Genomic DNA, 16,139 nt, shown 5'->3' on the forward strand with positions numbered 1-16,139 from the left:
GTTGAAGAATTGGTGTTGACATGTTAGTAACCGCATTTAGCTGTTTAGGGCTAAATGTTATTATTATTTGAAATGAGTGTATAATATCCAAAACAAATAAACTGTTGGCCAAAAGAAACTTTATCACTTTGAAAATGAAACTGCAAAAAATTGAGATCAAACTAAATTAATGCAAAACACATCGTCAAGTAGCAATAAGGGTATATTATTCATACGGACGACATGTAAGACATTCACACTGATATAACACCACAAAGGAAATGCTACGACTGACACCCGAACAACGCCACGGGGCCCTTGGTATGATACAGATGGGAGCCACCCATGCCCACATTGCTAGAACTTTTGGTTGCTCCCGTGTTGCTGTAACGAACCTGATGCAACGTTATAGACAGGCTGGACAGACATCCGCACAGGCAGTGCCAGGGTAACTTCGCCCAATGAAGACCGGTACTTGAGTAGTTTGACCTAATAGCTCAATGTAGGAAGTCGAAAACCTATCTGATTGTAGTATTTGTTTGTGGAAATAAATGCAGTAATTATACATTCATTTCAAAAGTTAACACTAAATCTTGATAATGCAACCCCTGTTGTTCATATGGTGACACCATAGGTTACATTAGCAACTGTTAGTGTCAGTTGGCCCAATATGATCTCATATCTTCGCATAGAAAGATATGTAATTGTGCTTTGGAAAACCTGTTTTAAAATAATATTTGGTTTGAAAAATAAACTAAGTATATACATTCATTTCAAAAGTTAACACTAAGGGTTAATTTTGCAACCCTTATTAGTGTTCATGAAGTGACACATGGGGTTACTGTTAGTGTTTACTTGCCGTAAATGATCCAATATTTCGAAAAGAAAGTTATGAAGAAATACTAGTCTCAATATATATAAAAAAAAACATTTGGAAAATAAATTAATATTAGTTTCAAAAGTTAACACAAAGGGTTGATACTGCAACCCCTAGTGTTCATATGATGGCTGTCAATACAGTTCAGTCTATTTCTCTGAAAAATCAACAACGGTGGTACAAGAGTGTATAAATAAACAAACTTATAATATGTAATAATTTTTAATTTGAAGTTTGCACGATATGCGGCTTTTCCATTGGACGAGAGGTCGGTCACATGACCGCGAAATTGACGTTGATAAGTGTATTAACGACACAATTTGACGTTCATACGTTTTTCACGAGACCGTGTTCTTGAAATGACGTAAACACTGACGGACTACTTCCACATTCCTGAGGAAGCCCCTGGGAATTCCCTAGCACGAAAACATACATAAGCGTTCTTTCTGATCATTTAGAACCTTTATTCTTGGTCTTAGCGTTTCATCATTCCGAATTATGTTTTCGACATAACATCAAAGTTTCAATTTAATAATTGTTTCACATTCCGTACTAATAATTATACCAATACATAGTATGAACCCTTGATAGAAAGTAATTAGGAATGGTTATAGTTCTTGTATCCATTTCCCAAAAATAACTGAGGTGACACCACGTCTGGTAAATCTTTGTTGAGCTGGCTTATCCCTCAACTCTTCTCTCGGGTTTATCTTTTTGCCAGTATATAGCTACCCTAACAACTTTAGATTCATCGACCTTATTAAAAAGACTAACTTTAAGAGAAGGCAAAAGTGATGCAAATCAATTTTGGAGCTGCCCCACCACACAGAAAGGCTGTCTACAGGAGAAAAAGAGAACTGACTTGTGCGCATGAAAGGAGCAACTAGGACTAGCCAGAAGATTGCCCTTCAATACCTGGATGCCCCTGATGCTCAAGAAATGAAAACTGAGGAAATATGAACTGAGAACTTATATTAAAATTGTTTGTGCAGAGTCTTCTTCTGTTTTAAACCTAAATGCATGCTAGCAATGGTGCTTTCATTTATGAATTGTCATAACTTGTTATTATTATAAAATTGTCAAATGTCAAATGAAAGATTGTTATAAAATTACACGTATCCGTGGAGAGCGGAAGGCCCGGGGTCCGAACCCCGGCCGCGAAATACCAAAGACGTTGAAAGATGGTACTTGTTCTTACCTTGTCTGGCGCTCGGCATTAAACAAAGATTGCTCGGAGTCAGTATACTGTGTCGGGGTTGGCTATTCAACTGCGGCATGTTATCTAGCACTATAAATCGGCATAAGTCCGGACTAGTCCTAGCAGCGACACACACACACACACACACACGCGCGCACGCACGCACACACACATACACGTGCGTGCATGCACGTCGCTATATAAGTGCAATAATCTGGGACGCGACGTACCCAATTTCACTTCATCTCACCTTATACTATTAATTCATTAACACGACTACGTTTCTTATGAATTTTACAATTTTTATTGCAGTTACAGTACTTAATCAACTGTTTTAGGTTAAAGGCGATTTTGTTTTAATAAAGTCTGAATGTAATATTACCATTTTAACACAGAGTACTAGTCGTAAAACACGCCGTTACAAATATAGCAATGATAGGCATCTTCCTGGATTTCATCTTCCTCACATTACCCCAAACACACCCTTCCACGCAGCTTGAGGCAAGTTTGCGCTCGCGGCGATACGTGCTGCTACCTGTAAGCCATTCTTCAACATGAATTTTACGCATAACTACATGCGAAAAGTAATATTTAGATATGGTCGTAACTTTCATGTTTTTTTAAATATCTTACCCAGTTAGTATGTACTGTTTTGGGGCCCCAGTGAAAACAGCAACTACCGAAGAGGAAACGCCTGATAGGGTTAGCGGCCACCGCGTCTGGAGAAAACGGCCTCTGAAAAAAGAAAGTAACAATATGGTGTTAAAATCAGTTTGAATGTCATTCAAAAGTTAATTTGTGATATTTTGGTTAACATTCCACATGTAATTTACATAACTGATTCGATCACCATGTTTTGTTACAGTTCGCACTAACCCCATTGGCCGTTTTCTCTTATGCAAGGGCCATTTTCTCTAATTACCCGGTGGCCGTTTCCTACGTTGGCCGTTTTCTCCAGTTCCCCTGTTTGTGTTTGGCTTTTGGTGTTTGGTGATAGGTGTTATACATATACGTCGTGTGCCACCTGGAGTCCTGGTTGTGTGGCAAGGTATTTCAGTAGTCTGTAGACACGGTCGTAAGTCTGGCAGAGGAAGGAGACTGGGTGCAACATCTGGCCGTCAGTTATGGCATATATGCGTATAGCTTGTGGAAGATCCTTGGCACAACGTAGAAAGTCCCCACTGCAAATATGGCGTCTGCTGCACAAATTTGTTCCATGATAATTGTCAGGAACTTCATAACCCTCAGTCTTGAATAGCTCTGGGATGATGAGGTCACGTCGGCGGGAGGGTAGGGTTGAGTAGCGTCTGTTCCTTGCTCGGTACAGGTTGTCCTTGTTTTTTTCCCAGGCCCTTCACCTACACGTAGAGAGTTCACGTCTCGATAAAGTTGTGGAAGTGGTCTGAGTAACGTCTCAACCTTTAGTAACAAAAGTGTTTCGCGAACCTATCCCATTTCCTCTTTTCAATGACTGTTACTTTACATTTATATTGTGCTAGCCTGGCCATGAATAGATGTTTAAAGAAAAACCGTGATTTTGTGTTAAGTTTCCCCACGAGAAGAAGGACACACTGATCTATATGTCTTTGAAGAGATATAAGGCCCGCCACGAGCAATTGCATTAGGTGTTTGTCTTGGGAACACTTGTATTGTCTTACAGTAGTATTGTTGTATTATTTCTAACATTTCATATTCTTTGAGCGAAAGCCTTGCCCACACATTACAGCCGTATGGACGACATGGTACAACAACTCTTTCCCATATACGAACAGCAGCAATTGGGTTAAGACCACCAACCTACAATCCAAAGTTCTGATTAATATTTATCAATTTTCTGAGTTTCTCACAAGCAAGGGTGGTACGCTGTATGGATGATCTGCATGTATAGATAATTACTCCAGCATGTATAACTGAATCCTATACTGGAAGTTTAATTTCACCTTGGTACAAGTTTGAGGGTGGCGTTAGTTTTCTTGCACATCTAAAGGATAATAAAACACTTTTACTTGCATTGTATTTTAACAGTCATCGGTTAGCACACATTTCTGTGATATGTAGACTCAGTCTTTTCTGCAAGCCCGTGGGGCAACTCCTTAATAAAGGTGTATCATCTGCAAGGAGTAAACATAAACATAAGTCCACAAACAGTCGTTCAATTGATACAGTATGTCATTGATATGGAGCGTAAAAAGCCAAGCAGATATAACTCGACCCGAGCCAATGCCTTGTTTGACATGAAATACATCAGACTTAATACCAGCATAACTAACACATGATTTCGAACGCTTTCTCATTATCGAGGAAATTGCAGTATACAGGTGAGTCACTCTCGTTATTGTAGTCAAGACTACTAGTCCTTTGGATACACAAACAAATTATGTGAATTACACAACACACAAACATGATTTAGGGGATGCAATTTTGTAAATCGCATCCCCTAAATCATGCCTATTACCAAATAAAACTCAAATGCGCGCGCTTCCAGGAGATTGCTCGTTCTTATCAGATACAAGATATTTTGACCGACTGACAGGTCAATCAACATTAAATCTTGTGTCTAAACATGACTCTAGATTTTGGTATGTCCGCATTATCAAATCTATATGTAAAGATAAAGAAATTGAGTTAGAACTAACACCAGCCAACTTGTGATATGTAGGACGTTCCGTGGGTACAGAACGAAACGACAATGGGGAAACACACATCGGATTGTAGATGGAGGGTGAATACAAACCTTGATTTGTGACCGAACACTGCGCGAAGTGGTCTTACCCTTGCAACGTCAGGCAGACTTGAAACTTCCTTTAAATATCAGTATCAATTATTCCACCATCATTTACAGTGTCGATGCCCTGCAAACTTTGAAAACTGCTTTCGTCTGATGTAGACTGATTTCATGTAACCCATTGTTCATGACGTGTTTCTGACCTATTTTGTGCTCGTGTGAATAATAACCGCTTACCAGCGTTGTTCTTTGTCTTTTATTGAGTTGATCTGTCTTGGGACACATTCTATACATTTTGTTTACAAAACGGTAACGCTGCCATCATTTAGTAATTTGCTCATGCTCTAAAAAATAGCGTAACTCTTATGGTGTTTTTGTTTTTATTATTACTCTTAAAAGTGACCTAACAGTATCGACAGGTAATCGTCTTATCTTTGAAGGCAGCTCAATATACCGTAAAACCGTACTTATGGCCAAAAGACAAACTTGAACTACAGAATGATAACCCAAACGAAACATCTGTGTCACAAGATGAATTTTGTAAGTTTCTGACCAGAGGATAAGTGATGCATCCCACTTGACGTCATAAACGGTTTAACCTCATATGTTCAGCTACTTACATCAGCGTTTTCCAAAACAAAACTTTGATTTATATGTGTGTTTGTATTGTACGTGCACTGCATTGTTTGAAGTGTTAATATACTGAGTCAAATTAAAAACTTCACATTTTTAAAAGTAATCCCATATATGAAATACAACGGACAAATGTATCAGAGAAGGTAATTTTTAATCATTAATGTCCAAAGAAGGATTTTAATTAACGATGGTAACCATAATTTGTTCCAAGCACCTACGGTATTCGGTAATAACATCAACAGTTTAAATCATAAGTCCCAAGCACGAGAATCTGATGGCACACAAGTTCAGTAGCGTGTATGGCCACCGTGTGCGTTGACAACTGCTACACAACGCCTCCGCATGGACCTTGTGATGCTTGTGAACACATGATTGGGAAGACGACGCCATTGTTGCTGAAAAATGGTGCCAAGATCTTGCAAATTCTGTGGTTGGTTCTGGAGAGTGCGCATACTTCTGCCAAGAGCATCCCAGACGTGTTCGATGGGATTGAGGTCGGGAGACCTTGACGGCCAGTCCGTGACGTTGACTCCCGCATTCTGAAGGAAATTCCTTGTCAAAATTGCTGTGTGGGGTCTGGCATTGTCGTGTTGGAAGATCAAACCGGGTCCATGTGCTGCCATAAAAGGCAGAAGTTCTGGTGCCAGTACCTGGTCGCGGTAAGCAGAAGCGTTGAGGTTGCCACGGATGACAAGAAGCCTGGAACTTGCGTTGCCACAGAAAGCACCCCACACCATGACACTTCCGCCTCGGAATCTGTCAACTGCCTGTACGCAGTCAACTTCCTGTACACAACACTGGGCGTAACGTTCATGACGGCGCCTCCAAACCCTCGCCCTGAAGGTGAGCAGTTCTCAGACGGTTTCGAACAGTTTGCGCACTCAGCCTACCCCTAAACAGTTCATTTCTGGTTGATGTAGCCGTCAAAAATCGGTTATTGGGACGATACTCACACGTGGTCGACCTGGCCGAGGGCGATCAGCGGTGGTATCCGTTTGCTGTAGACGCGTCTGTAAATCATAAACAGTCCGTCGACTACAAACCCATCGTTCTTGCGAATTCAGCTACGGACGTTCCCGTCTGCAACATGCCGATGGCACGTTCACGTTGCACATTTGAAAGACGTGGCATGACAAATGGCCATAAAGACTTTTGTTTTCTTGTGTTATTCTTTTTTTATTAATGACTGCTAACAAGTATGGCTGAAAACACGTGCGGTATTAAGGCCACGTGACCAGTTGCACGTGAAAAAAACACTTTTGCCACTATAGTGCTGTGCACATGATTTTGATCGATTCACCTGCACAAAAACGGGTGTTATCTGAAGACAGTACGTGGCCATTACTGTTTAAATACACAATAAGGGCCCACAATGATAACTGGTCAAAATGTTAAAATTTTAGGATTGTGAAGTTTTTAATTTGGTTCAGTATATATGAATAATTATTCCATTAACATGTAATACCACTGGAAGCTAATACACTTCTAGTTCTGCTTGGATTTCAATGTTTTATATTTTTTTAGTAGCTTAACGGCAACATTTATATAACATGTGATAAGAATGACGTGAATGAGAATAACATAAATTCCGCTCTGTTAGTAGAATGATATATTACAATTCCTTGTATGAAAATATTTCTTGAAATAAATTTTGGAAATATCACTTTGTCTATTTGATCAGGTTGCATCAACAGATTATCGACAGGTGTATCATCAAGCAACCAGTCACATATTATATAAATTGATTAACCGAAAAGATCGCCCGACAGATATTGAAATAACTTGCGCGGTAATATACTAAACTTCATTTTAAAAAAAGAAATCTTGACAAGAAGTATTTTGAGAGATCAAACGTCGATACAACTTTACCATTGTATGTCTTTTCATTACAAAAGTGTTGTACTAAACTACATCAATTTGTTGTACATTTCAGGACGGACTTTATCAAAGCTCTTCTTGAAGATTATGATAACCGTGTGACCCCAACGTTTGATGAAGGTAATTCCATTCGTCATCACTTACTCCTGTCCGTCAAAAATAAGCAGACACGCCCCCTATCGATCAATGTTATGTTTGAAAATACGACAAATCAATCTGAATGGACGCAATTATAGATATGATTTTTATTTGTTTGTTTGTTGTTTAACGCCGCATTTAGCAATATTCCAGCTATGTGACGGTGGTCTGTAAATATTCGAGTCTGGACCAGACAATCCAGTGATTGATGTCATGAGCATTGATCCATGCAATTGGTATACGAACGATGACATGCATGTCTTGAGACCACACGCCATACCTCATTTGGCACGTCGCCGCAACCACGAGTTTCAGGATGATAACGCCCCTGCCCACACTGCGAGAGCAACGAGAGACTTTCTCAAGCAGAATGGCATCAGAACCATGCAGTGGCCTGTCCTCAGTCCCGATTTAAATCCCATTTAGCACCCATGGGATGAGATTCAAAGACGGCTGAATGATGTCCGACCAAGGCCGACAACTGCAGCAGAACTGCGTCAGGTGTTCCTCAAAGTGTGGGCTCACGTGCCTATGGCCTTCATCAACCGCCTCATCCATTCCATGTATCGACGTTGAACGGCAGTCAACAATGCACATGGCAGACACACGAGATTCTGACTTGTGATGCCATTTCCTCAGATACTAGTGTTTACAGTGTTTGGACAAATAAGGTTTCTAATATATCTATCCATGGTGACGTTTCTTTTGCGATTCAGTATATTTGGTATGTCCTGAAGTGATGTCATTAAATTGGAAATGCTTATAACGTTGAGGTAGCTGCAACTTTCGGTTTAAAGGTTTTACTTGTGTGTGTGTTTTTTTACATGAGGAGGTAATGTTTTGCAGAATTGCTTATAACCTTATGTTTTGGATAGATAGACAATGACTGAAATGCACTGCATTGTATGATACACTATTAGGGAGCAATTTGAACACATGTTTGAGATAGTTTAAGATATCCGACTGATGCTTTCATCACCCGAAAGCGCTTTTTCTATTAATCCTTTGACCGAAAAGGTGTGCCAGTAATTATGACGGGTTACACCCCGAGGTGTCATTTTGTATGGGTTGGGCAGGTCCACCAACCAGTCAGCCATATACTTAGTTCATTTTTATGAAATTGCTGAACTTCAATTTTACTTCCACACTCTTGAGTTTAGTCAATGCGCAAACACAGGAATCAAATCATGTATACTGCTTACAGAGAAAACACGATACTGGCAATTGCTACATCTACGAGAAGCAATTACGAGGAAAGGGTTCTAGTGCACATGAAACATCTAGTTGAAGACCACAAGTAGGATGGTAGTAGTGCTTAATGTAAAAACACATTTCGTATCAATGAATTGTCGAATTTAATACAATTTCATTGTGGATTGCTACGATGGAAACACCACTCTTGTTATTACTCGGGAACGGTTTGCGATCAGTGTTTACCATTGTACCTTGAATATTTCCAAAATGTATTGTGCTGTACATTGACCCGTGTGTGCAAGGACATCTTTGAAGCAATATGTATGACTTATAAATAATAATCATGTACCACTTTTGCATTTCTAGGCACCCCTACTGAGGTCGATGTTTCACTATTCATCAACAACATAGACTCCATCAGTGAACAGACAATGGTAAGTTACAGTTTAAAATTGGTTTTTGTATAGTATTCTTCTGTGTCATGGAATATACAACACCACTAGTTATGCTGTGTCAAGATTCATTTATTTAGTTCTCACTATCTGACAGACTACAAGTATATACCGATCTGCGTATCTGTCTTTCAGGAATTCAGTCTGAATGCCTTCGTAGTCCAAGAATGGAAAGACAAACGCTTGGAGTTTCTGGGCCTTATAGATGCTGAATACCTGGAATTGGACACGAAATTGATGGATGGTGTGTGGGTGCCAGATCTGTATTTCTCTAACGAAAAGCGAGCGTCCTTCCACTCTGTGACCGTACCCAACAAAATGCTACACTTGTATAGTGACGGCCACGTAGTTTACAAACTAAGGTAGGCATTTTTTTGTGTATTACTATTATGTCGCGTGGACCACAGCATGTCACATAATGTGTGGGTGATTACGTTGACAGATGACACACACTGTTTGTTAGTTTGAAATCTTACAGGAAGCATTGTGTGGTAGGAATGATTAGATCCGTATGAATGGTGTTCAGAGTTTCAGGACCGCGGTGTGATTTTTACACCACGAGGTAAACATGTTGAGATATGTCAGTAAGGCATGGGCAATGTGAATGTTTTGGGTCATTATCAATGGTATGGTAATTGGTTTTGTCATTGAATAATGCTTGGTATCTATTGTTGTAAAATATTGTTAATATAAGCGACAAAACCCTAAAGCCAAAAGAAATCTGTGCTAAAAGGAGAGTCAATTTTACTATTCCGACTGTATCATGAGCATGTGTTTAAGAATCACCATCAAAAAGTAATGACACCAGGCGTTCGCGAAAAAGGTAAAATAAAGAATCTCACCTTGATATCAGTTCATTGTTACCATAAGGCAACTCTCTTGTGCCCGGATTCTTGGAAATGGTATTGATGGTATAATCATGTATAATCACTGGTTAACTATCAAGAAACTATGAAAATAAAATAAAATTCAAGCCCTGCATTTCAGTACTGCATTTATGCTGACGTTGAGTATTTTCTCCAAGTTCAGAAAACAGGGACTTCCATTACAATATTCTTTTTTGTCATTTCATCGATGTATACGTGCATCTGGTATTTTCTAGACTAAGAGACATTTGTGACAATTCAATACACATTTCCTTGCATTTACCTGTCACACTTGCACATATAGGGTGTCCCTGACGGCGTCATGTCCAATGCAGTTACAAAAGTACCCCATGGATTCACAGATGTGCTCCTTGTTGGTTCAAAGCTGTGAGTATTAGTAATATTACTCTGTTAAACTTGCAGTGTAAAATGTGAGACATGCGGCATCCAGTATCACTGAATATTTGCTGCCAAAAGGTTACTTTTTACGGTGGAAGACAATCTGAATGTTTTCGATTTGATTATGTATTTGTTTGTTTCCAGTCGCCTTTTCAAAGAGAAGTCTAATGTTCAAATGGAAGGATGAGGACCCTGTCAAACGGCGATTGAAACTGCAGTTGCCTCAGTTTAGCTTGAGTGATATAGAAACCCGCAACTGCACAGAGGAGGATGAAAACGGTACGCTTCACTGTCATGAAGTTAAGCCGAGTCAGTGTGATTGTTTGATATTTGAAACATTTAGAGGTTTTGAATCGCATTTCGAAAACTTTAAATTCTAAAATGTCATTGTGGAATTACTATTTCACTATCTGTTTTAATTTAGAAGACGTTATGACAGAGCTAGCCGTAGGAAGTCCTGATGCTATCATACCAATGAGTACAACTAGTAATTAACCTATAGGCCTTTTTAAAGTGGAACTGCTAAAATGAATTGATGTATTTCAGCGTGATCGTTTGTCTGACCGTTCATCCGTTTGACCGTTCCCTGTCCATTCGACTGTTATCTTACGAAACCTTCTCTAAAACAAGGTGAAGAGATGTCTAGCACCAGAATAGATCTCAGATGTGTTAAGGATGGTAAAATGAAAATGAAAAGCGACAAAACTAAATCCATAATCAGAAATAATCCCTGCTGAAAGCAGTGTTCTTTTTATCATTCCGACTCAATACACAAAATAAACCAGAGCGACATTCGTATTGTTTAGATGTACCTACTTTTCAAGATTGTCCGATGTTTCATTACCTCTAGCTTAACAACTGTAGAAAGAATTAGGTACCACCAAAACATCAACTGCATTCAAAAGACTGTCTGCATGTAAGATAATGCCACGCGTTTATCTCTTCTTAACATATGTCCTTTAGGTTGTTAAATGTCTTCCTCACAAATTTAATTTTCTGGTATTTAAGGGACGGCACAATAAATTAGTTTTGCAAGCTTAACATTTATCTTCCATTTGGAATAATCATACAAAGCATGAACAAAAAGCTTGGATCCACACTAAGCAGGAACTTGTAAACAGCGTAAATCAAGAACACAATTTGTAACATCAATAAAAGATAACCATTACCTCTACATTTAGCATTTACCGACATTACGAACAGGTTTCAGAAGCTGAGAATCGAGGCCATTTCGGAATTAAGTTTCTCCCAGGAGAGCTCCGTTGTGACCAGTAAAAAACAAGATTTGATATCACTGAACATATTTTGAATCTGTGTTAACTTTCTTCAATTACGTCTCTCTGTTTGACTTTAACTTTTAAAACCAAAGTTACAGTTTCGAAAGCCCCGAGAAATATTAGTAAATATACAATATATAGTACATGCTAAGTTTGGAAAAATGCTTTCAGAGTCTGCTTGCACGTGTGTTACTATTTCATTATTATGTACAAACAAAGCAACTACGTCTTACGGCTTAGTGTGGTAATAGGTCTGTTTGAGTTGGGATCTCACGGATTCCCCTTTTTGTAGATTGGACTAAATATTCGTGTTATCCCAGCGTCTGGTGCAACACTTGGCGAAAGTCTAAGGTCACACAACTTTACATACAGCTGATCAGTAATTTCCAAAGGAAAAATAACCTATCTCGTCGTCAGTGTTAATTTGTTTTCATTCTTTGAAAAGGCCATAAATATTGTACTGTTTTACTATATATTATTCAGACAAAGCTTCAAAACTTTCGATAGTGGGCGATGATATAATTGACAAGGGGGATTATTTGTTATCTTCGATCCGTCTTGCCATAAGGACTCGTAGACGTACAGGCCTTTCTATTGTAAAGGTTTATGCGTTTATGCTGGTTCATTGCATTCACGACCTTAAAAACACGCGGTTGATTGGTTGGTTGGTTTGTTGTTTAACGCCGCACTCAGCAATATTCCAGCTATATGACGGCGGTCTGTAAATAATCGAGTCAGACAATCCAGTGATTGATATCATGAGCATTGATCCACACAATTGGGATCGATGACATGCATCAACCAAGTCAGCGAGCCTGACCACCGTTAGTCGCCTTTTACGACAAGCATAGTCGCCTTTTACGGCAAGCATGGGTTGCTGAAGACCTATTCTACCTAAAAACACACGGTAATTACATTATGGCAACACGGGGGTTTGCCTAATTCAAGTTCTCCTACCAACCCCACGGTTTTGGAAAATAATCCGTAAACAAGTTAGTGAAAACAAGAGGCCTCAGCAGCATTTTCCCTGAGGGAGTAGTACAGACAGGCATTGCCAGCTGAGCGTGTTGTCTCACATATACACACCAGCAAACATCCTGAGACGCTTTTAAGGCGGAAATCTGGAGAAAGATCTCGTTCCACATCTACTGATTTCCCTAGTCTGGTTTAATCAATGTACTTTTCAAATTGCTGTTGCTAATGAATTGTGATCTACATGTGAGTAGCCATATGCCTGTGGTTCTTTTGTGTACACAAAGTACAGTTTTTGCTTTTAGCCTTTGATTCAATCAATTGCGCTTGCATGGTATGAAAAGAAATATTGTTTTACTTTTGAACAAAGATCATCAAGGATATTTTTTTCGAGGAGACGAAAACGGTTCCTTGAAGAAGCACATAATCACTCACTGCCAGTGATCAAATTACAATTGTACATAAGGGTATGTATAATCGTATTAGTGGGTGATAAATTTGGTTAGGCGCATTCGATTTTGAATTGAAAGGTACAATATTCTATCACATATTAACATGTCAACAAAAGCTTTCAGATAATTATTTTCCAAAAGGCTTGATAAATTTCATTTATATTGATTGGTTGAAAGTAATCACCACATTACAATAAACAAAATGTTCAGCCCTTGAGTGTTCCAGCTTCAGCTCCCAAGCTAGCTGTTACAGTGAACCTGGTATGAGGGGGCGAGCAGGCCAAGCACAACTCATATCTCCCTTATTGGAGGTTTACTCTTTTTACGTCTGATAATAGGAAGAGACGGTCCCGTTGGGAAATCAGCAGAATAAGTCACAGAGACGCTTCAAATTAAACTGATGTTTGCAATGTTTACATCACACAAGCTCGGAGGTGACAAGGAGGCGCAAATATGGCAACCGCTATTTCATAATATACTGAAACAAGTCAGAATTGCACGTTTATAACACATTTTACAACAATTAATAAGACTTAAGAAGTGAATGTCATAACTTAGTACGCCTGGTTATCAAATATATTCCATCAACTCCTTCGAGATTTGTGTCTCTTTTTATAGGATGATATTCATTTGATTTACATATATTTTAAATAACGTTATGACATGGTTCTATTTCGACTTTTTATTGTTTCGTTCGTAAGTCTTTTGTCATGCTAGTTGGTATGAAACTTAAAAATAGATATACAATATAAAATGAAAATAATTATGGTAAAGTTCTTTATGAACTAAAAATAAGAAGACTTTTAAATCATCAATAACATGACACAATGAGATATGAAGCTTGAAGCTGTTGCAGAGCAGTTGAAATGATTCCTCCAATACACAATGTTAAGAAATACATCATTTGAACGTGTGTGTGTGATTTGTTTTCATTTCAGGGAATTTTACGTGTATAGCCGTTGACTTCCATCTGCAGAGGAACATTGGTTTCTACATGATACAGATCTACATTCCCAGCATGCTGATCGTACTGCTGTCGTGGGTGTCTTTCTGGCTCAATGTGGACGCTGTCCCCGCACGCATCTCACTGGGCATTCTCACTGTCCTCACCATGACAACACAGAAATCTATGGCCATTTCCTCTCTACCCCGGGTTTCCTATGTGAAAGCGATTGATGTGTGGATGGCAGCCTGTCTTTGTTTTGTATTTGCGTCATTGCTAGAGTTTGCTCTGGTAAATGTCATGGATAGGAGACAGGTGAAGCGCCGACAAGCACCAAAGGACATATCTCTGGATATTGTGGAAAAGTCTCCACTGAGGGTAAACACCACTGTATTGTTGTTTCTGACTGATCAGAGTTACTTCTCAATTTGTATCAAGTATGATTCGTTATCCAGTAATGCTGTTAGAACTGCGTATTTGGGCTTGGCTAATGGTTGCAATAGAAACAACTGGTTTCATATTGTCGCCGACAGATTTATATTGCGTTCAGCATAAAAGACCATGTAGTAATAATTGAATTAAAAATACGTTTATATCTGATCTGTATGTTAAACTTTGTTGCAGCAAGGAAACAGTGAACCCGTATCCAAGTGGGTCCAAGATCCTTCGGGGGCCGCAAGAGCAAAGAATGTGGACAATGTGTCTCGAGTGTTTTTTCCTGGCGCTTTCATCGTCTTCTGTGCTGTTTACTGGATGGCCTATAGCTTGTAGACGGTACACATTATGAGGTAGTTTCGCATAATTAGAGGCAAGTTACACGACACATTGACAGTTCGTCTCAGCCAGTTACATCGTTCAGATGTATTGCAGTTTATGTTGTTGTTTTTACTAAATTCGGATCTTATTCACGTATTGAAATATTTCACTTTTATTGCACTGAGGAAATTTTTGTATTCTTCTTAAGTGTATGTACCGAACCGTGGAATAGCCAATGGGTATTTGTTGCTGTAGTGTACACGCAGTGCTCTGTCAGACATGTCAGGACAATATTGATTCACATGCACGGTTATAAATATTGCTATCACTTCAAAGCTTTTTTCTGTTTGACTTTCAAACACTGGGTAATCTATCCAATTTTCCGAATACGCTTTAACGCACACAAATTATAGCTACATCTGTATACTGGATTGTATTTCGTGTTCAAATACGTACTAGGTTTTCAGATAAATGGATGCTATAAACATGTCAGTCTATCTTATATATCATCATGAATTAACAGAGTAATTAAACCCCCTCACACATACAAACGCCCATGCTACTCATAAATTTGTAATAATTTGAATAAAGTAGATTAATTGCAGAGAAAATCTACTGAAGTGAAATTGTTTATGAATTTTAAAGATAAACATGTAATAAATATACAATATTCATGTCCGTCTCTCGCAAACCAAGTTTTGCTACAATTGACAATTCACAGGTAAACTATCACTATGCAGTGATAAATCGAACACATTCTGAGCTGCAAATAGTAGTTTATCATGTTTACCACACCAGATTACAGTTCACGCACACACACACACACACACACACACACACACACACACTCAGTGGCTTTGCAATGTTAGGTGTTTGTCAATGTATATTGCATTCAGTGAGTGAGTGAAACATCTACTGAATTTATACCAATACAATCGTGTCAACAACAGACAGTAAAACAACCAGTAACATATCTCAGAATTACGTTGCAAATTGGTTGTAGAATTCTAAAATTGGACATTTTACAATAAATCGTATATTTATATACTTATCCTATGTCACACTATGAATTTCTCCTTCTTTCGACCGTGTCTGAAATAGAGGTTTCCAGTTTCTTAAGTTAAGTCACCCGTACATACCTAATATCGCCATGGTCACGAACCAGATGTTGGTCATGCACGCTTGCACACTTCACACCTACAAGCACTGTTCATATGTCCATCCCAGCCAACTCATTCAACTCAAGAGCGTATAGACTAAAGGATGGACAATTTATTGCAAAATTTCCAAATCTTAAACTTATCCTGTCTCACACTATCGATTTATCCAACAGGTAGAGGGTGGGCCGCAACTCCCTAGTCTGTAAGTCAACAACTGCAGGATACTCAGAAGGAAGC

General features: G+C 38.9%; 1 protein-coding gene across 4 annotated transcripts in view; it reads left to right on the plus strand.

The window, feature by feature from the left end:
• The window catches only part of LOC139449914 (glycine receptor subunit alpha-2-like), a 76,541-nt gene extending 61,250 nt beyond the window's left edge, over positions 1-15,291 (plus strand). For all 4 annotated transcript variants that reach the window (XM_071231518.1, XM_071231515.1, XM_071231514.1 and 1 more), the window contains exons 3-9: positions 7,349-7,413; positions 8,992-9,059; positions 9,213-9,439; positions 10,248-10,330; positions 10,487-10,621; positions 13,982-14,364; positions 14,611-15,291. In XM_071231518.1, coding sequence (XP_071087619.1) covers positions 7,349-7,413; positions 8,992-9,059; positions 9,213-9,439; positions 10,248-10,330; positions 10,487-10,621; positions 13,982-14,364; positions 14,611-14,757 — 1,108 coding nt within the window. In that variant the 3' untranslated portion in view covers positions 14,758-15,291. The remainder of the gene's footprint in view (positions 1-7,348; positions 7,414-8,991; positions 9,060-9,212; positions 9,440-10,247; positions 10,331-10,486; positions 10,622-13,981; positions 14,365-14,610) is intronic.
• Positions 15,292-16,139: the final 848 nt, after the last annotated feature.

Source organism: Haliotis cracherodii, unplaced genomic scaffold (assembly GCF_022045235.1).
Source record: "Haliotis cracherodii isolate W230 unplaced genomic scaffold, xgHalCrac1.p SCAF_8, whole genome shotgun sequence".
Lineage (NCBI taxonomy): Eukaryota > Metazoa > Mollusca > Gastropoda > Lepetellida > Haliotidae > Haliotis > Haliotis cracherodii.